This window comes from Onychostruthus taczanowskii, unplaced genomic scaffold, assembly GCF_017590055.1.
Source record: "Onychostruthus taczanowskii isolate IOZ18803 unplaced genomic scaffold, ASM1759005v1 scaffold216, whole genome shotgun sequence".
NCBI classification, from domain to species: Eukaryota; Metazoa; Chordata; class Aves; order Passeriformes; family Passeridae; genus Onychostruthus; species Onychostruthus taczanowskii.
This window is the reverse complement of record NW_024499418.1, coordinates 43648-66067: the sequence shown is the minus strand read 5'-3', so window position 1 is coordinate 66067 and position 22420 is coordinate 43648. Positions and strand designations below refer to the sequence as shown.

Sequence of the window (22420 nt, the reverse complement as noted above, 5' to 3'; positions counted from 1 at the left end):
TCTGAGGCAGAAGAGACAGGTTCAGAAGACAAACCATCATGTTAACTTTAGATGCCTCTCTTACAACAACATTCATTTGACTGGCTAAATTATGGGAATTTGGAATGAGATGAATGATGACCTAGAGGCACCTGCTCCTTCCCCTTGGCCAGGATGAGGTATACAACACTAGGTGAGAGGTGGGTGTTGCTTTAAGGTGCTGGGGATTAACCCCAACCCAAGGGATGCCTGAGAGTGGTACAGGGCCCATTTCAGGGAAGCTCCTTCAGCTGCCAGATCAGGGGACAGGAAACCTTTCTGCTTGAGCTGAACAGTGTGCCCAAGGGTCAGTGCAAGAAAGAAAGAAAAAATCTTTCCTAGGCATTTCCTGGGCTTTGGTGTTCCCCAGGAGGGCTCAGGTCCTTCCTACAAGTGAGCAGGCAGGAATAGGGAAGGGAAAAATTTACTTCCTCAAGGCCATCAGTGGTGCAGTCAGCAGAGCTGGGAAGAGGAAGATATTATCCTTTTCCTGCTTCCCCCCTCTAACAGCTGCCAGCCCATGCTCAGATGATAGGGTCTGCAGACATACTTTCAGACCCGTTTCTGAGATGAGTTCTTTTTCTGGCGGGGTGCTTATATCCTTGTATCAGTACCAATGTCAGAGTTTCTTTCTAAGCTTGCTTCAACACTGGTTTTCTGCCCAGCAGCCTTCAGTTCATCCATTCTCTTGTCACAAGACAGTTTTCTGGGGCAAGCAGGGAGATAGTGAAACCAAGAGACATTGCAGTATCTGGTGCCTATGCCAAATGGAAGATCATAGACCTTGGAAACGAGCTGAGAGCTCTCCATCCCTCCCTTGTGGCTTTGCTTCCACGCCAGGAGCCCCCGCTCCTCCTGTGTTCCTGCAACAGCAAAGTTGGGTTGTTGTGTTTGTAACAGCAGGTGTTCCAGCACAGGGCTGCCTTGTGTGCCTCACACCCTCTGCTCAAATCCCAGCAGACACAGGACAAAACACAAATCCCTTCTACTTAAATCCTTCCAGCTCCAAAGATCTCTACAAATATTCACTAACGAGCTTCCAGACAATACCCCTCTTTCTGCAACAGCTTCCAGATAAGCAGCCTTCTCCACTGCTTTCCATGGGAATCATGTATACCAAGAAGTTTTCACCTGCTATAGGAGATCCAAGAACTGTTCAAAGGGGAGGTTCATGCAGTGCTGGGAAAGCAAGGCTGGATGTTAACAGCTCAGACACTTCAGAGCAGATTTAGCAAGCAGTTACTAGTCAGCCACAGGTATTTACCCTAGCCAAAGGAATTCCTAAGTGCCTGTAACTGCTGTGACAGCAAAGAACCTCTTGGGAAAGGGAGTGAGCATTACCTGTAAATTCTGCCTAAAGAGGAGCTGATGATTGAAGGCTGTGGGAAAATTAATAAGCCAAAAGGAGATTAGCTTTCTGGGAAGCCCCAGACAGTAACAGAATCTGGTTAACAGAGCGTCCTTTCTTTCTGCTCTTTTCCTGCAGCAGAAAAGAAGGTTTCTTCTCCTATTCTTATGCCCTCCCTCCCCATGCTAGATGAAAATACAAGGTTCTTCGCTGCCTGTGAGGGCCAGCACCAGCCTTTCCTAAATCCTGCTTTGGATTTAGTTCAGCATCAGTTTTAGCAGCTCCCATACTGGCACACATTGGCTCCTTCCACTTCTTGTAGTTGCTTTCCTCTCTGCTTTTAACTAGCAATATGGTTTTAGGCTGGCATTTTCCATGAAAGACATATTTGCCAAATAAACCTTTTCCTCAGCCTGAGTTGTTCCTGACAAATTATTTAATTTTTGATAAGCTGCTGTTTTCCAGCCAGAGGCCATTTCAGTGATGTCTCCTGTTCCTCACCCTTCTCTGGGAGGAGTGCAGTCACACGGTGTTTCATGGTTGCGAGCACAACTCCTATCCATAGAACAGGAGTCATGAAGAAATAAAGTACCAGGGAACAAATCCTAGGACAGGCACAAACTAGCAGCTCATTTCAGCAAATCCTACCTGGAATGGTGTTATCCAGGATAAAGCCCAGAAGTCCACCTACAAACATGCCAGTGGTGAGAAGCACCAGGATCACTTGATCAAGCTGGATGATTCCTAGAAAAAAAACCAAAGATTTAGATAGTGGTGTAGGAAGAGCATTTTACCTGTTTTACCAGCAACATTTCTGCTGCCAAGAGGCTGCAAGCTTGCATGCTTGCTTGGACTAGGCTTGCTTGGACTAGGCCTGCAAATCCAAAGCGGAGTGTAAGATTTGGGAGTGGAAGGGAGAATGATCTCACAGTCAGTTTCAGACCTACAGTTTTATTCTACATGGTTTTTCACTGACCCACAGTGGGCAGGAGATGGCTTATAAATACATTAACAGCTTATTAACAGTGCAGACCCCAGCACTGTCTGAAAAAAAGCCACCTTCTGCTCCAAACACATTCAGCACCTGTACAACGTAACACCTAACAGATCCCTACACAAGCATGAGCTTCAGTTCCCAAAAAAATGTGAGTGTATTTAGCATGGGATTTCACCACATGATCATCAGGTGTGATGTTTCCCCTCGAGGGCTGCTGGCCAGGAGCAAAGCCCAGTGGCACTGAGCATCTGATAGCGCATCTATAGAGCATGGGGTTTGTGGGCTCAGCTCTTTATTTAATCAGCCCACCCAGCACACCACATGTGCTTTAAGAGAGGACACTGGCCTTTGTGATGAAGACATCAGTCACACAGGACACAGCGAAGGACCAGTTGTTGGAGAACTGAAAATATCAATAAAGTGAACTTGATGGAATTTAATAGAGGAGTATACTCTTGCATTTTGAAAGCACAACATTTTATTGTGTATGAGCACACAAGAAAGCCTCATTCATTGAGAACCCAGTCACTGACCAAAAGCAGAGATTTCTGCACCAGAGCTATGCATGAGAGCAAAAGGCAAAAATAGCCCTCACAGAAAGAAACAGGCAACAGTCAAAGCACAAGTTTCAGCATTTTATCAGAAAAAAAAATATTTAAAAATATTTCTCTGGTCAGCCTTTCCTTCTGTTTCATGATACAGAAAATGCCTCTGATGTCACTTCTTACCTGTTTCCAGCAAAGCACTATTTTTGCTTGCCCAGTTGGGAATTGTGAGGCCAGCAAATAGAGAAAATCCAAAGATAAAGATGTTTCTTGAGGAGTTCATATCTGTAAACTGCAGAGAGAAATTTAATAAATTACATGCACAAAACTCTGGATTACTGTTGTGTTTATGAGACATGGTGGGATGCAAACACTGGAATCAGGAACAGACCCAGCCCTGATGCTGCTGGGGCATTTGTGATCCTGCAGTCCCCAGTGCCAGCCAGCCCTGCCCATACAAGGGAGCCCTCTGTGATTTAGCCCCTCTGGGTACAGCCCCTCATCTTTACCTGAGGAATTGCCAACATAAATATTTGCATTTGCTGCAGTGTGGTTACAGCTGACAGTCTGTAAGAAACTGACTTGAAACTGAGGGTGCTGTGTGCAGTTTTGGGCACCACAATATAATATATAAAGCTATTAGTGAGTGCCCAAAGGAGGGCCATAAGGATGGTGAAGTGTCTGGAGGGGAAGCCATATGGGGAGCAGCTGAGGTCACTTGGTCTGTTCAGCCTGGAGGAGACTTGAGGAGAGACCTCACTGCAGTCTGCAACTTCCACGTGAGGGGAAGCAGAGGAGCAAGTACTGATCTCTTAACTCTCATGACCTGTGACAGCAAACAGCATAAAGCTGACTCAGGGGAGGTTTAGGCTGGATATCAGGAAAAAGCTTTTCACCCAGAGGGTGTTTGGGCACTGGAACAGGCTCCCCGGGAAGCAGTCACAGCACCAGCCTGACAGAGCTCAAGAAGTGAGGGAGTGAGAAGTCAACAATGTTCTCAGGGATATGGTGTGACTCTTGGGGTGTCCTGCTCAGGGCCAGCAGTTGATTCATGAAGATGGTCTTGATGGGTCCATTCCAACTCAGCTTGTTCTATGATTCTCTGTTTCAATGAAATTAAGTCCCTTTCAGCAGGGATGCAGCAGTGCTCTCAGCTGTTACCTGCAAATTGGAAATGCCCACTGCCGTGATAACTCCGAACATCACAAGGAACATGCCTCCAATCACAGGGATGGGAATGCTGGCAAGGATGGCCCCAACCTTCCCGAAGATGCCGCTCAGGAGCATGGCACAGGCACCAGCAATGATCACCATTCGGCTCCCTACCTGGGCAAGAGGAAGAGGAGGCAATCACGCAGGGAAAGGCTAGGGGGGCAGGCTCCAGTGCCAGCCTGTCAGATAGGTGTTGCAGCTCTGGCCCTAGCACTGCCTGGCATGTTCAGGGACAGGTCTGGATACAGCTGCTGGTGAGCTGGGATGCTGACACTGAATGGGAAGCATCAGTATTTATGCACCACAAAGATTTATCATGAAAGGCACTCTGAAAGCACCACACCTACTTACTCAGTGTTACCCTCTCTCCTACTATTGACAGAACTTCAACAGTTTGCTATTAAACTGAAATAATTTTTTTAAATTAAATTAAGAGCACAGTAATACCCACTTGTTCTTGCTTTAGCCTAGAAATATCTTGGCATACACACAAGCCTGGCATTGCAACCCTCCAGCCAGTTAACTGGATAATCTTTCCACCAGCGTTTGGATTGACATCCAGAAGTGGCTTTCAATGAAGTATCCCACAATGATCCCTCCATTCCCTGCAGACCAAGATTTCAGAGACCAGAGCTGGCTGGCTGCTCCATCCTAAGCTCTGGGATCTGATATATCCTTTCTATGGTCAAGAAATAAGAAGTGAGGAAGTCTTTTGCTCTGTCCCTATCTATCTTCAGTAATGTCATGGTTTGACCCCGAAGTAAGGTCTTAGGAAGTTATGGTCAAACCAATCAGTGGCCAAATTTCAGATTGGCACCTGGTGTGGCCACTGGGGACTTGAATACGCCTCTGAGAACACACAGGAGTTAAAAGCAGAGCACTCCCAGAGAGACTTTCTCTTTAGAGTCCGGCAAGTGAGCAAATCAGATCCTCTCCCCTGCCCAGCTGCATCTGGGTGGGAGAGGGGGGAACTGTGCCAGAGTCAATCCATGACAAGTAAAAACCATTTTTTCTCATTTTTTCCCCTAGAAGAGTCAGGGTGGCCTTTTCTTGGTTGAGCACTACAACAAAGATGCAATGAAGCACCAAACCATGCCCTCTATTCAGATCTGCTAAAGCATATGTATAGGAAAGAAAAGAAGTATCTGCCAAACAAAGGGTTGAAAGAGACATTTATATGGAAAGTGAAAAGGAAAGCAGCAATATTCGTTAAACTTCCAAGCCAAGATATGCCTTGCCCACACCAAAACCTGGACTGCCTAAAGAATCATGCTAAACTTACAATATTTGTGCCAGGGAAGCTCTGTAATTCTCTGCACACATTTTATAGTTCAATTAAATATTTTAATCCCTCCCTTTAAATATCTAAAGAATGTCTAATTACAGGACAGGCTTTTTGTGAGTGCTTTCAACAAGAATATTCTCAGTAACTAATAGTGTCTCTTTTTAGGTATTTCCTAAACATGTCCATTTAAAATATTTTAAGTCTTTCTTGATTGTGAAAGATAAATAAAAAAGATTTGGTGTGGAGTTTCAAAATAAAATCGTGCATTGCCTTCAGGTGCTTCATTGCTTTTTATACTCTGGCTTAAAATCCTGGGACACTATTACCATCTAAATGTTAATTAATAAAAGTCCACAGATCTATTTGTTCCAGGATTAGAACAAAGATTCCAAGTCTTGGTTTGCTAAAATGTTGAATTACCATGTATATGGAGTTTGCCTTAAAGGCAAAAGACCTAATCCAGTGATAGCACTGTGACCATATTCTGCTAAAGCCACTAGTTTGGAGTTTGTTTCAATTATGTCAGAAGAACAATAAAATCAGTTCTCTTTCTTAAGGCTGAAGATACTGCAGGGTCCCTCCCAACATGTGGTGACTCTGAGGTCTCTTTAAAAACCTCCTTTTCATGGAAAGGAGTTCTCAGTACTGGCATACTGGGCCTGATCAAGCAATTTAAATATTGGTGCCTGGTGCCGTGTAAGATGTTGCATTTTGGCAGCTTCTAGAAGCTTCTCCTTGCCTTATCTGTCAGCCCCTGTATGTATCTGAGATCTCCAAAGACCTCTTTGGTGGTGCTGGACATTTCTGTTTAAGAGAGGAAACAAGTCCCTTGTGTTTCCAATTGTTATGGAACAACGTGTTTCCCACGTAAAAAAAATAAATTAAATCTGCCTTGTGCTCTCAGCACCTCCATCTGTCCCAACCAGATGTTTACACTGATTTAAACTGACTGAGATGACACTCTATTTTCAGCTCTTTCAAGTGTGGACAGAGTGAGCAAAGGTGGGATCCAAAGGAAATATTTATCCTGAATCAGCAAGGATGGCATGTCCTCCTGGAGGACTTAGCATACATTGTGAGAATGCATGTCCTATAATCTGGTAATTATGAATTTGGGCAGCATCCCATACATACAATACATGCAGCAAACTACACACCAGGAAAGAACTGGCTCAGGTAGATGGTTAGTGTGCACAGACTTCCTAGTGACAATGCACACGTGGTGATAGGCTGAACTGGACTCCATGCAGACATCCATGCAGCCCTTGGTGCTTGAGGCAGCCACCTCAGTCCAACACTTACACTGCAATGTGTGAAAAATGCTTGTTGTGAGTGAGGTTTATAAAATCCAGTGAAATAAGCAATATTATAGAGCGGAAACTGTAAGGAAGCTGCATTTATTTACTGATTCACAGCTCTGCTGGCATGACATTGCTTATTTGGCAATGATTTGAAAATGTTGTCGAGTTAGTAGCTAGATGTCTGTCAGCCTATCCTATGGCTGCAAAGCTCAGTGAAAATCTTTGATCTGATTGTCAAGCTTATCTCTGGAAATTTCTTTCCTTGATAAGTGCAATTAATATACTCAAGGGACTCACACACAAACCTTTGCAATCACATTTTATAACCCTGAAGAAATAGTCTACCTTTCACATGATTGCCATCCTTGTGTTACAGAAGTGGTGGAATTTGAAGCCCTGTTAATATTCACCCTTTCCCTTTCTCTCCTCTCCCTCTCTGCACCTGTAGAGGTTAGCTCAGATGTAGCATTGTCTCTTCAGCCTTACCTAGGCCAGGTGTCTGAGTGAGTGCACTAATTCCCTATGCAGGCCAGAGGCAGAGAAAGGGAAGCACTGCCCACCTTTGTTAAGTCATTTGTAGTGCTGCTGAGCCGGTCACCAGTGTGCCAAGGCACAATTTTCCTGTGTTCTAAGTTTTATATAAGTTATAAAACCTTCGGGAGGTGGCCTGAGATCACTCCCCAGGTCCAGCACACAGCCACGCGCACCGCTGTCCTGTACACAGCCCCGCAGGGGAGGAGTTCTCCACGAGGCTCCGCAGCCGCCCCGCTGGGCGAGGCTCACCTTGGTGATGCCCAGGGCTCCCACATTCTCGCTGTAGGACGTGGTGCCGCTGCCCGTGCCCCAGGCCCCGGCCAGGAGGCAGCCGATGCCCTCCATGCCGATGCCGCGGCTGATGGCGTGCTTGGGCGGCGGCGGGGCCCCGCACAGGCGGGCACAGGCGTAGTAATCTCCCACGGACTCCAGCATGGAGGAAATCACGCCGGCTAGGATGCCAAAGACCCCGGCCAGGCTCACCGTTGGCGTTCCCCACTGGCCTGCAAGTAAAGAGCTCGGTTTAGGTGGAAATTCATGGTTTCATTTGCCCTGAAATCTGCCCCAGGGAAGGAAGAACAGCAGGAATGCCTGTGGGTGTTCGCCTGATTTTTGACATTTCATCTCCTCCGGGTAGTCGTAGGTGGAGGCGCAAGCAGGAGGAGGCAGGATGGGGAAGGGGAGGCAGTGGTACCTGGGTAAGGCAGCCGAAACCAGGGAGCCTGTGACAGAACGTCCCCACGGCTGTCTGTCCGGGCCAGGTGGCCGTAGGCAGTGGGGGCCGCAGGCAGGACGCTGGTCACTGTCAGCACGTAGCAGAGCAGCCAGCTCAGGGAGAGCCCCAGCAGCACCTGCCCATCACAAGCAGCAGGGGGGTCTGGTTAGGCTATGCCTGCGTCTTCAGCACGGCTGCGGTGGGCAATGTGTCCCCACCCGACCCTTTTCCCTGCACACGGAAGGGAGACAAAGAGGCAGCAGGAGCTCCTGGTGGCCCTCTCTTCTTCTCTCCCTCCCTCCCAATAATTAGGGCCATGGGGAGCTTTTTCCTGTCTGCCCCTTACCACACAGGCTCAGCTGGGAAGCATTCACTCGTCTGGACACGAGTGGAAAGAGCCCAGGCAGCCCGAGGTGGGTGAGGCCAGTCCCTGACACAATTCCCCGGTATCCAGGATCCCCAACATACCGGGAAGATCTGGAAGAGGTAGATTGGAGAGGAGTGGGACTTTTTGCCTTTCTGGTAAGACGGCAGCGGCACAGCAACGTGTTTCAAGTACTGAGAGAACAGAACTATGAAAAAAATAGTCCTAGAAGGAGGGGAAATGAGACCATAAACAAAGGGGTGCCCAGCTGCCCACCTGTCCCCACAGAACTACCAAAGAACCCAAGACTCCAGAAGACCCATAAAAATAGGCCCCCAGCAGCAGAGGGTGGCTCCCCACTCCACCAAGCCAGATATGGAACAAGCTTTCCATCATAATCTACTGAGAGCTCCGCATATTTGCAAATAACTCTTTTACCCTTATTGTTTCAAGACTGACACCCCAGGCAGTGTGTCTGTGAGTACAACACAGTTGCAGAAAGGTTAAAAAATGCCTAATAAGTAAAAGAAAGGCCTGACAGATATGCAAGGTTCAGGTTCTGCCTGTGTAATTCAGTATACTAGAAATACAGAATTTATTATTTCCTGATTTCAGGTTTACCTATGCTGCTCTTCAAGGGACAAAAAGTTCCTGTAACACAGCGTAAAAGAAGAAGATTTGGTTTGGCTGTGCAAATCCCCTGTGCTGTTTTGAAAGAAAAAACCATGGTGGCTCTGTGGGGCTGCACACGGTGCCCTCAGAGCCCTCCCAGCCAGCCAAGAAGGGGAGAGCATGGCTCTCTGTCTGCGAGCGCTGAGCAACGGAGGGGCCCTCCATGGCAGGGGTGTTCCTGTGTGTCCCTGGCAGCACCCAGGGCTCCTGCTGAGGGAAGTAACTGCAGCTGCAGCTCCTCTTCCATCCCTTGTGTAGGACACATCTGGGAACAGCAGCACATCTGGGTGCACTCACAGCCTGCCCCCCATGTGCCTTTTGCCCAGAGAGGTCAACCAGATGAAGCTGGAGGCTACCACAGGTGGAGAGAGGGCAGGGACTGGGCATTCCACTTTGACTGCTGAGCTGGTAGAAGACCACGGACATTTCCTGGGTTAGCCAGGTCTCTGAAGGGCTGCTCATTATTTTACAACAAATCTAAATTTTATACAGGGAGTGAATTAATCTGGATAGGATTTGGTGAGAAATCAATTGCACCAGCTGAAGTGCACTGACTTCACTGGAAAGCTGGTAGTTTTCTCCACGTGAAAAAGTGACAAACTGTAGGTGCCATAGTCAGGGACGGGCAGAATTCCAACAGTGCAAAGAAAACTCTATCCTCACTTCTCGGCAAAGACACTCCATGACATACACAATTCAAAGCACTGGATGACTGGAGGGAGAAAGTCTGAGGAGGAACTGGTTTTCATTTGTGGTTTCTAATGCTACAGAGTCCAGACAGACTGCGTGAGAGCACACTTTGTCCATTTGCATAAATAAAAGTGCTCAGCAGCCTTATGACTCTGGAGAGAACAATTCTTCCTACTCATGTGAAGACAATACATAAAGCACCAGCTATTTCAACATAGAATACCTGAATGCTCAACTTGGTCATTTCAGGAATGTCTTTTAAACTTAAATAATGGGTATGTAAGACAGTGTGTGTAGACAACGATGATGGAGACTGCACACACATGGGGAAGGCTTGTATCTCTACTGACATATGAACTTTGTATTTTTACAAAAATCAGTGGTTTTTAAACTCATGTTTGGGTTTTGCTTTGTTGCTGAGGGCTTAGCCTCCTGTGGGTTGGAGGAGAATGACTATGTCACATGGCTGCCTTGCACAAGCCTGTCACATGTTAGTGCTCAACAAATAAACCTTGAACCCAGGGGAACTCTGCTACGGACTGTGATGTTTGGTTTCATATTGGAGGCAGGTGGTTTGTGTACTCTCATCTTTCCCGCAGAGATGTGAGACTTACAGGAATGCTATGCCCCAATGGTACCCAGCCATCTCTCCAGCCGACTCAAACAGAGGTAGTGCAACCAAGGTGATAGTGGGGGCAATTGTCAGGGGGCCAATGAACTTCATCAGAAATCCAATCAGGCCAGAAAATCCAATGAAGATTTGAAAACAGGAAGTTACAATGATAGTTCCTTGCACCTGGAAAAACGGAGGATGAAAACAGAGGTTGGAAGGAGCTCCAGCTGTTGAGCCCTTTTCTTCATGGCAGTGTAAATCCAGCATGAGAACCAGGCTCAGTCTCTAGTGACAGACTGGCATGGAGGCCTCCTGCTGACAACAGTAAAACCTGGCTGAAAATTACATGTGGGAAGGACCAGCAAAGCAGCAGCACAGCAACTCCCCCCATGGCTGATGGATTTAGTCCTCCCCAGGGCTAATTTTGTTCCAGAGATCACCTCCTCCCTGTCCCCTTGGGCCACCCAAGCATGCATCACCTGCCCTGCACTCTCCTGCCTGCTCTCCCAAGACAGGGGAAAAGCTCTTTCCCCAAAAACAGGAGCAGGGCCATGGTCTCCACTGATCTGCCTTTTGGGAAGGGCTTGGGTCTCTTCAGCACACTGCTGAAGCAAGTGACTCGTCACAGCCTCTTTTTTTTCCCTGAGTATCAGTTTCACTCTGGGAACACATTTATCACCCTGAACTTCCCAGTGTTTGACAATCACTGCCAAGGAGCCAGCAATTACATTCTGAAACGCTGCTCATCTCAGTGTCAGCTTCAGGCAGGGGCAAGGCTGCTCTCTGCCTTCTCAGATTTGGTGACAAGCTGGAACTTCTGTGGTGCTGAGCACCTTCCTTTCCCCAGCTCCAAAGGAAAGAGAAACACAGGGGCTGGGTAAATGACCCAGGCTGAAAGGAGACGTCAGCAGTGCCCTTGTGATAGATTTATGGTTTTCTTCACAATCAGCAGAGAGCAACCTGTGCTGCACAGCAAACCCCTGGTGAGCTTTCATAAATTCCCAGGAGGTTTGGAAAACACACCAACAAATGGATCCACAGAGGCAAATTTAGTCACTTGCTCTGAGAAAGGCAATTGATGTAGAATAAGGCAGTGAAACTCCTGACCTTTCCTCCTCCCTTCTGATTACCCAAGAATGTCCCTTTCCTTAATATTTACAGTAGGTTTTGCATTGCATTTTTTTACTAGGTTTCCTGTGCTTAGACAGGGTTCTTTCCTTGAAAATATTTTCCCTCCCTTTCTTCTTCAAGGCTAACCATGCTTTATAGAGAAGGGATCTGACTGGACCAGTGGAGACTTTGCTGGGACCATAAATCACATGAGGAAGTCTGCATGTCCCCTGTTCAGCGGCAGTGAAGCACCAACTTTTTTGATAGAGAACAGATGCTTAGAAAGCTGCAACAGCTTGAGGGCCAAGGTTCATTGGGAATAGAAGTTTCTCCAGCTGTGATGGCCATGATATGGTCAGGCACTTTACTGAAAGCAAACAGCCCTGACACAGAGCAGGTGCCACTGAAAATACAACGTACCTCTCGCATCCGTGTCTGCCAGACTTGGATGAATTCTGGTGAAGACGCATTCACCAGGGTGGCGTTGTTTGTCCAGTCAGGGCACTTCCAATTGGGGAGAGACAGCATTGCCAAGGTGGGGGACAGAAATGTTAAAGTCCCTCCTTGAATAATAGGCAGCCTGGAAGAAAGCAGAGGGGAAAAAATGACCAGTGAGAGTGCTAGAAACTCTGCTCTATAAGGGTGAGAGAAAGGAAAGCAAAATAAATTTAAAAATCAGTCTGCCCATAGCCTCTGACAGTATCTTTTGAATTGTTGTGGCGGGTCAGTGTCACTAACCATGGGGAGGAATTGCTGCCCACTGCATGCAAGAGCACTGACAGGGGGTAAGAGCTGAGGTTCAAATACCACCAATGAAGGGGCACATCAGTGCTACAGTCCAACCCTGCTACCCCATGTTAAGGAAGAAGTAGTGCTTCTAATGGCTGATGAGACCACGGACCTGCACAGAGTAGGAAATATCTGGCGGAGGGAAGAAGGCAAGGAAGAAAGACGGTGAGATGCTGAAGAAAAGCTCAGTGTCAATCTGGCCAATATTCAGTTGCTTCCTCTCTCCCCTTTGGCTGCTTTGCTTTTTTTCTTCACAATGTGCTCATGCACACAAGGGCATGCACTAACTACTCTCCATGTCACAAAGATCCTCATTCTGAGAGTGATAGAAAAGGTGATTTGGCTTTTAATACACTGGGTTTTAATGCCAGTTCCTCTTCTGCATTTCCACTGAAACTAGAAAGGAAACCTGCATGGACGGGTCCATGGGCACTGACTGGGTGAGACCTTGGCTCTCTCCCGATGCCACATGTCTCCTGGCTTAGAGTATCTCTCCCTCTGGGAATCCCTCAGAGTAGCAAGGAGGTTGTATTTCCAGAGGAGATCAGCATTGGCTTCATGCAGAGATTTACACAGCAGAGCAATGTCCTTTGAGCTGCACCAGCCTCTTTTTCTATGCATGAAGAAATGAAGACAGAGACCTAAAAGGCCAGACTGGCTCCTCAAAGCCCCATATAAACCCCCACTGCACTGCAAGTTTTTTTTAACCATTCCTCTAGTGTGCTTGAAAAATCCTAAGCTGTCTGAGGGTGGGCACAACATCCCTGAAACAGCCAAGGGAAATATCCAAGGTGCCTCTGTTTCCTTCCTTTAGGAAGCACCCCTAGGAGGAGCCCCCAAAGCAACCTCTCCTTGTGCCAGGAGCTCTCATGGCACCTGTTCAGAAAAGCCATGGGACAGCAATTCAGGTGACTGCTTTTGCAGGGCACAGCTTTCCCTGAAACAGAGGAATTTCTAACGTTCTTGAAACAAGAGATGGCGTAGATGTAACAGACCGTGTCTCTGTCACCTAAATCAAATATTTATACTAGTCATGCACAACTGAAGCATTGTCAAAGCGTTGAAACATTTTTCCTGGGCAAGGCACAAAAAACAAACCAAAAGAAACAGAGAAGGCCCAGGGCCATGAGTTAGAATCTAACAATAGATTTATAGTTCCTGTTGTATTGGTCCCTAAGATATTTCACAGCCAGTGTTGCCATGGGTAGGCTCAGAGGAAAACAGAGTACCAAGGTGATGCTCATGGAGTACACTGAACTCTTTCCTGTGGGGTTTCCAAGAGGGAAAGCTGCAGAAATAGGGAAGGCAATACTATGTTTTGATCAATAGTATATGATGTCCAAGCATTTACTAAGCAGGACTCACCATAATGGCAAATGACCTGTGTGTGCCTCAGAGCCTCACAGTGTCTCCAGTGACTGTCTGGGACCCACTACTGCTTTTTCATGCTGTGTAACATGACTGAGTTGCAGGTTGCAGTGGGTCAGCTTTTCCCTTGGCTATTGCTTCATGGATGTCCTCATGCCTTATAGTTGGGGTCAGCAACAAGGCAACTGCACCCTCAGCACAGCAAAAGCTGTTCAAGTTTATCCCATGGAAACAACTCCTTACCACTTAATTTAATCTGTTGTACCTCAATTAGCTATTGATCCGTGGGAGAGAAAGGCTCTCTGCTACCCTTTAATCCCCAGTTAACAGAGAGCAGGGGGATATTACAGCTCTCAGAAATGCACCAAGGTGTTTGGAGAGGGCCTGGGAGAACTCAGAATTGCACCAGCAGCGATGGTCATGCACTCCAGCCTGAATTTAGCTGGAAACCCAGTTTCTGTGTTTTTTGTGGTCAAGGTGCTCCTCCTTCCTCCACTAATCCTGTAGCAATGTAGGAGAAGGGGAAAACACCTCAGAAAGTTTGTCTACAGACATGTCTTAAGACTAAGAGAGAGAGAAAATTTTCAGTAGTGAATGAAGCAGGAGGAGGAAAAACATTTTGCACAGCTGGCAGTTGACCAGTGATTAACCAGAGTCCCTCAGATTCAGAAGCCAAAGAATGTATAACTTTGGTCTTTGAAGCAAAAAACATGGGTTCCCACCATACTGGAGGAAAAAAACAGCCTGTGGAAAGAGAGAGACAGCCCAGAGTTATGACAAGAGGAATAGAAGAAATTTTTCAAGATCAGCAAAGATACAGGATCTTTCTGGAAAGGGGGGAGTACTTGCAGTCATCTCTCTCATTAAATACTTCTTTTTCTGGGTACTGAATGGCAACTCCATGCTCATCTCATTGCTAGCTGCTCATCAGCAAAGGATTTACCTTTTATGCTACAAATCCCTGAGCATGGGAAGTGGCACCACCTAACAGGATGTGCTGCTGAACTCTTCCCTGAGTCCCTAAGTGGTGGCAGATGGACTTCACCCCTAGAGTTTCCTGTAGAATTTGTGCTCTCTTGACCCTGGGCCCAAATCAGAAGGCTCCTGCCTCAGCTGGAAGATCCCTGGAGTAAGGAACAAGCAAATACTTTTTACTGCATGTTGCAATGCTCTATTATTTTGAGGACAGATTCCTTTTAAGCCCAGCAAAAAGTATAGGAAGTATCATGAGATGCAAAATTTGGAACAGCAAGGTAAGCCTGCAAAGCTCTCAGCAGTTTCAGGGTGCTTTGGCATGGACCCTGATTCCCCAAGGATAACAAATTACTCACTGATAAACTCTTCAACAGGGTGGTGGCCTAGCACAAAGTAATTGCTCATGTTCTCAGCTCTTGCATTTGGCCTACCTTACTCCAAAGAGGACTTGCAGCAGGGTGCAAATTCCTGAGACAAAGATGATGGTGCTGATCAGGTGGCTCTGGGTCAGTAGGTCATGCTGGAGGCAAAGGCCTTTGGAGAGCATCAGTGGGACGGCTACAAGACCTCCTATGGCTGTCAAGAAGTGCTAGGAGCCACAGAGAAAGACTAGGTGAAGAAGGACACAGAACTGGCTCTGTGTTATTACCATGCTGTTGAGAGAACTCACAGATTTGTGCTTGGGCAATACTAACATTACCCATTCTCTCTCTTTTTTTTTTTTTTTTTGGCAGCTTTAATGCTCTGTTAGGAGCTGTTCCAAAGCACCTACAGGAATTGCAATGCACCCACTGAACTGTCTCCTCCTTTACATGTCCAAAGACCTTTTTGTAGTGCTGTGGACTTCCCAGGCCACTGTCAGACATGATCAGTTTATCCCCAGCATCTGCACACAAAGCAGTTGGACATACTTTTCCAGGAAGCTGGGGACCTCCCAAGGTACAGGGAGAGAGCAATCAGGCAAAGTGAATGCAAATATTTCAGTCCGTCTTATTTGCACCACAAAGGATGACACAAAAAGTTGGCAAATTGGAGCTACACGTTTTTTGCCATTAGTAGCTTTTCTCACACAGCACAATTATGGATAACCATAGAAAGTGAGTGCCAAAGAATGGAAGAATTGGGCATTGTATTTGTCAGAAGAGTCACGGACATATTTCTACAATGACCTGTTGTTAATGACTAAATATGAAAACAATTTTTAAAACCTCTTTTTGTTTTCATTATTAACCTATGTTGTTCACTCTCACTTTGGAGCACAGCACTGCAGTGGCACTCAGAAACTGGTGGCACTCAGAAACACACTCTATTCATTACAGGCATGTTTTATTAAAATTTTGATGCAGATGTGTTTGGTTGATAAACTCCAAATTTCCCTTTAAGAAAACAAAGTACAAAATTCCACCAACCTCCAGTCCATCATTATCTTAATGACTCTGAGGTCTCTTTTCCCACAGGCTGCCTACCCAACATGGCATTGATGGCACTGGGTCATTTAATACACCTGGGCGCTGACACCAGCCAAAACAGCATGTGGCTTGCTGCAGAGTTTTTGTTGCCATGGGAAGGCAGAAGTTCAGAAACCCCTTACACATCTGGCTGCCTTCAGCCAAGGTACCCAACAAGTTCTTATTTACTGTTTGACCCCAGCCCCAGGACTCTGCCTGACCATTTGCACTTCAAAGAGTGCAATGTAGCTGTGGGCATGATGATAATAGTCAGTGCTAGGGATGTGAACTAAAGGATTTGAGCTCACTAAGATCCAGCCTCAGAGCTCCATTCAAGCCCTGTGAAAGTAAAAGACTCCCAAATTCAGGTTTAACCCCAATTAACTGGCTGAACAGCCATGTAACTTTTACCTACTCCCAGCCTCCACCTGCTTTCCATCTCACCTGAATGCCCAGCAGGATGCACAGATACCAGGGAGGCACATCTGTGACACTGTAGCCAAGCTTGGTCCCACTGTGGCTAGTGCCTCCACCTTCCTCTGGGCCCCAGGCACCATGTTCTGGTGAAGAATGGCAGTGGCTCCCATGTTTACCCTGGACAACAGGAGAGACACTTTGTTAGCCAGAACCTGGCCTTGTAGATGTCCAGCAGCCACCTCTCTTGCATCCACACTCTGTGTCTGGAAGGAATACCTCCTGTGTAGCTTTCAACAATGTATGATATTTTTAAAAAACAAAACCAAACCAAACAAACAAACAAAAAACCAAGGAGGAGAAATTAAAACAGAGGCACAAAACATATGGAAAATTTTTGTATGTGCTGGTGTGTCTAAGGCTGAAGAAACACTAGAGAGTGTCTCAGTCTCAAAGGGACATCCAGACAAAGTGTGTTAATGTCATTAAAATCTAGTTAAGGATAAAGAAACTGCAACCAGGAGCAAGGAAGAGTGTGCAGTGGGCTTATCAGAGAAAACTGCAGTCCTCCGGTCTCTGTACCTCCTGGCAATTCCACCCAAACAGCATTTTTATAAAACATGCTAAAACACCTGGGCTGCTAATTACTGACTATAAACACATTTTATATTTCATTTCCTGAGTCTTCTCTTTCAGTCTCCCTATGCTCACCTTTACCAGTGTTCTGCCTTGATAAAGACACCTGCCTTTTGTCCTATTAGAAAACCCTGGTCCTCCAGAGGAGCTGGGTGAAACACAGGGACACCAGTAAATGGGAAATCCCAGCATCCATGCCAAAGGAGCTGGCTGAAACTGCTATGCAGGGAGGCTCAGGTCTCCTCTCAAGCAGCCAGAAGCCCCAGGGCTTCCCAGGGAACTGCATGCCTTTCAGTGTTTATTTATATAAAGATGCATTTTGCCAAGGAAAGCAAAGTAGTGCTTTGCTTCATTTGCCACGGCTTTTAAGTTGAGCAAATTCTCCTGGTTGTCCATGCCTTCTTCCAGCCCACTCTGACCTCTGTGCACACACACACATAGGTTGGAAGGAGGCTGCCTGGGAAACCACAACACTTAGAGCCAGATGCAAAAGCTAATTAAGATCCCAAAGCATTTGTTTCATTGGCCCATCTCCAACCAGCAAGTCCTCAGCATCCTGGCAGCAGAGGGCTTTTCTGGGCTGAGATGCCCTACTGTATCAGGCAGGGACAGAAACCTGCTGTCTGGAGAAGCTTAATCAGTTTGTCTGCACCAAACTTCTTTTTGGTTTTTTTTGGTTTTTTTTTTTTCTTTATCCTCCAAGTCCTGCAGGAGCCTCAAGACACCAAAATACCCAACACAATAGCAAAGTGTTTGCAGTAACACTCCTGGCCTACCTACTGATGGAGGCAAACAGGTAGTGCTGTGGTCAGGAACAGAGATGTAAAATTAATGTTGCATTCTGTTGTAAATTTTGCAGGTGTGGCAGATTATTACCAAAATCATTTGCCTGAAACCTCCAGGTTTGCATTCTCTTGGCTGAGTCTCCAAAGTCCCATTTTAGGTCACACAGTTTTGAAAACAGGCCATGTAATCCCTAAGACCCCAGACCTGATATTGTTATTGAACTGTTGTGTGAGGGGTGGGGAACTCAGGTTGTAAGGGTATAATTGAATTAATTATGAATTTCTTTGTTCAAGGTCCCTCCCCAGCAGCACCCAGCTTGACCTGTTTCTATTGCAGTACCACTCAAATAAACAACCTTAATCAATTTAAAGCCCGAGACTCTGCTCCAGGATTCCTACGATGGAGAAGCCTCTTTAACAAACACAGTGTATTTATCCAGCCTAGGCAAATGGGAGCATTACAGACACTTCAAAATAGATAGGTGAAGGCAGACTTAATTCAAACTGGACTCAGGCATGAATTTCAAGAGCAAAAGTTGTTCCTTAGTAACTCCCTGTGCAGACATTTTCATTTCAGAATAAGAGAGCCTGAGCCATGGATTAACAAATGTACAGCAAGGTACTTAAGACTGCCCATGCATGGAGTTACTTGGAGACAACTGCTCCTGTATAACACCACGGGTAGACAAATGCTAAGCTAGGCAGACAGCAGTAAGCTCCTTTCTTTCCATTGCAATTTCCCCTGTATTAACCAGGAGGCATATTCCAGGCAGGCAGAGCCTGTGCCAGTAACAGCCCCGCATGATCATCACATGAGAGCCTGACCCTCCCCAGGAGCTAGAGGGGAGTGAGCAGGACTCATCAGGAAAAGAATGGAGTGGAGATATCAGGATGAGAAAGGAGCAGAGCCACTGGACTCAAACTGAAATGCAGGAGGTACCATCTTAAAATCTGGCAATATTTTTTTTGCTGACAGAGTGACCAAGCACTGCACAGGCTGCCTAGAGAGGTTGTGGATTCTCCATCCTTAGAGATATTAAAAACTGTCTAGACACAGCCTGAGGCAGCTGGCTCTGGACAGCCCTGCTTGAACAGGGCTTTGGAGAAGGTGATCTCCAGAGCTGCACTCCAACCTCAGCCAGCCTGTGAGGCTGAGATGCTGGCAGGAGGACAAGGAAGGAGCAGTCTGGAGCAGGGAAGGGAAACCCCTGTTGGGGGTTCTGAGCCCAGCTGCTCCCATGAATCCAGGGGACCAGTACACCTTCCATTGCCTCAGGTCCCAGGCACAGCATGAGGGTCCTCAATCACATCTTAAATAAGTGGATCAGGAAGGCAGTCAGAAACTGAACTGCTCGAACCACAGGTAAAAGACCTTTGTCTTCTACCTTCTTTAGGGTGATTCAAACCATAAAAGTTCACAAGTCTGATATGTGTTATGGAAGAACAAGTTGAAGTGGAGGGCCTGTTAAAAATAATGAAAGAAAACTGACTGACTCTGAGCACTTCCCTGAGGCTTTGCCCACAGCTGGCACAGCAGCTCCACTGCACGTAGTAAGCTCACCCAGAGCTATGCAAGAAATGTGGGACTTGTATACTAGGAAGTTAAATGCTTCCTCCAAGGTAGCACAGACAGGTGGTCTGTATCAAGGTAGCAAGATGTTTGCAGGACCTCACTCCTTCACATCTGTTGACAGAAAATAAGCAAAGTTTTTGGTTTCTGATGGTGGTGACCCCTGCCTTGGGATAGGAAGAGGGCTGTCATGTCCCAGGACCTTTCCCATTACTGTTATAGCTAGCAGCATTCTCAGTGTACCACACACCCCTGAACTGGCACATCATTTACAGCTTTTACTACACATCTGTAATTCTACAGGGTGCCCTCCTCAGCTGACACCCAAATCCCTTCTTCACCCATCTTTCTAACAATTCACCTCACTGGAAATAGGTCCAAAAGACAAAGAAACACAGTCTTTACTAGGTTAAAATACTATTGTAATTTTTCTAATGAATACATAAAATACTTTACCCAAAAACACAGCCACAAGCTCACCTGTTTTTCAGTACAGATACACGTGCATTGCCATTCATCTACATTATAATTTTAGAAATAGTGGAGGGAAAATAAATTAAAAGGGTACCAAAGAGTAGAAAGTATGCTGAGCCTGCAGCAGCAGCAGCGGCTGTAGTGAGGAAATCATTCCTCAGATTCTTGTCAGTAAGAGCCGAGACAAAAGCCCGAGCCCCCGGCTTTCCCCTTCTCCTCCTTCCACAGGGTTTGCAGCTCTTTATGCAAGAATTACCCTTCAGAGAGCAGACTCACCGCAAAGCTGGGGTTACCTAGCCCGTTGATATCTTTGTCTGAAGAGGGTGTCATGCCTTCTGCTTGCCTTCACCGACTGCCTTGAAAAAGAACCAGTCAGAAGAGGAAAGCCTCCCAAATTCCCACTCCTTTCAGTCAAAACAGCCCCAAAGAAATGGAGTGAGTAGATGCAGAAGCTGGATTTCAGGAGCCAAACAGTGCTCAGTCCTAGCTATTCATGTGAGCTGTATTGCAGAAGTATTTCCTTTTCTTTGGCTTATATAAGTGACTCCTTTCCTCCAGCTGATTAGAGGACTGGCATTCAAATCAATCTGGAAAGCAGCCCTTCCCTGGAATGAGAGAATCAGTAACTCCTGACAGAAAAACTTCATCCACAGGTAAGGATGCTGGAGGATATCAGAGAGGCATCCCCCACAGCCTTGGAAATTGTTGCTTCATTTCTGTTTCAGCATCAACTTGCATTTTTTATGTGGGTTGGGCCTGTTTGAAGATCGTTGTCGTCATCTTTGGGACATTCAATTACCAGACAGTTTCACTTATTACTTATGCAAACTACTGTATATTTTGGCTGACATACAAACATTGTCATCTTGTAGGATATCCCTATTACAGCCTGAAAAGAATGAAGCTTTTATTGTGAATTTATTTATGGCAGCAACCAATGACGAAGTGCTGACATATATTTGTTGTTTAGCTTAAATAAATTTGAAATAGAATGAGTCATAGTTGTAATACTGTGTGATTTAGAATACTGTTTGCTTAGCTTTAGTTGCTTAGCACGAGCAGCTGGATTTTCTGAAGGCTTGAGCCACAAGCTGTGGACTTTCATAGAGATACGCTTTTGGCTGAAATACAATTAATTTTCCTAGTAACTGGTACAGTGCTGTGTTTTGTCTTTAGTCTGATAAGAATATTGATAATACACTGATTATTTAGTTGTAGTATTTATCCTGAGTCTAACTCTTTTTTAGTTCCCCATGTTCTGCCAGTGAACAAGTGCACAAGAAGTGCAAAACAGAAGATAAGAATGCTACAACCATCAACTCAATAAAATAAGGCAATGGCCTGCCTGCATGAAGACAAAGAAAGAGTTCAATAAGATAGTAGAAGACCCAAACCAAAAATCACCATTGGACTAAAAACTGCATTAAGAGCACATGAATGGCAAGTGTGTAATCTTAAGCATATAATTGCCTGGGGATTTCTTTATTCATGGTCCCTCTCCAAAGGCATCCAGCTCAAGCTGATGTGCTGCTGTACCATCTATTAAATTCTTTATTTTTATAACTTCCTCTGTTGTAGGAAACCTATGGGTGAGCCTGAATGAGCAGGAAGTACACCAAAGTGAGGAAAGGAATACTCTCACTGGCTGATGGAGCTGCTTACTGTGAAGGATTTTGATCTCTGCTCGTGTAGTCTTGGGGGGGATGTGTGGGTGTGGATGTGGGTGTGACTGACTCCTGGAACACTAAGGCAGCAGCTTCTCCTTTCACACAAGTCATCAGAACATGACACCAAAGAGGTATAGAAAACAGAAGATTGAAAAAAGCCTACTTCAGTTCATTTGATTATCCCCACACAGCTAAGGATCCAAGCTGATCACCATCAGATAGCCCAAAGCATAGTTACCCTTTTCTTAAAATAGCTAATGGTGTTAATGCTCCGTCAAACCATTCCAGCCACCCCACCCCCACTTAGATTAAATTCTATTTCATTTAATGCCTTCCTAAGGCAGTGAGCTTCAATTGCAAAGAACTCCTTCAGAGAGGGGCATGTTATCAGCTACACTTAGTGACCAGCCATTGGCAATATCTCCTGGTCTCCACAAAGGATGCAGTGGAACTGAAATAAACTTCAGTCCCTATTCCTTCTGTAGAGCTTTGGTATTCTCAGATCTTCTCTTGAGATCAGGACTTCATTACAGGATAGGACAACATCGCCCTAAACACTATTAGTGAAGTTACATCCTGCTGGACAGATAAATTCTAAGACATCAAAATCATTGAATCATAGGATGGTTTGAATTAGAAAATACCTGGAAGATCATAGAATCATAGACTCAGAATGGGCTGGTTTGGAAGAGACCCTAAAGATCATCTAGTTATAGACTAGAATGGCACAATATTCCTACGGGGCTGGTCTATCTTCTCAGTAATTTCTTATTTTTATTAAAAAAGTCTCCTACCTGTTAATTTCAGCCCAGCATCTGTTTAATGACTCCTCAGTCCTGCCAAAACCTTGTTTTCAGATGAGACCCAGGCATTCAGTAACCAAAGCTTCT

At 45.9% G+C, this 22420-nt stretch overlaps 1 protein-coding gene across 1 annotated transcript; it reads right to left on the bottom strand.

Moving 5' to 3' along the window:
- Nucleotides 1–278: 278 nt before the first annotated feature.
- Nucleotides 279–20193, bottom strand: LOC121335983 (solute carrier family 23 member 1-like). Its single transcript, XM_041404602.1, has 12 exons — nt 20140–20193; nt 16429–16578; nt 14968–15125; nt 11825–11984; nt 10296–10477; nt 8424–8544; nt 7935–8091; nt 7490–7743; nt 4070–4234; nt 3092–3200; nt 2015–2110; nt 279–881 (listed from the first exon to the last, which is right to left on the bottom strand). Exons 1-12 carry the CDS (start codon nt 20191–20193, stop codon nt 613–615), a joined length of 1875 nt encoding a protein of 624 aa, XP_041260536.1. The 3' UTR covers nt 279–612.
- Between the last annotated feature and the right edge of the window lie 2227 nt (nt 20194–22420).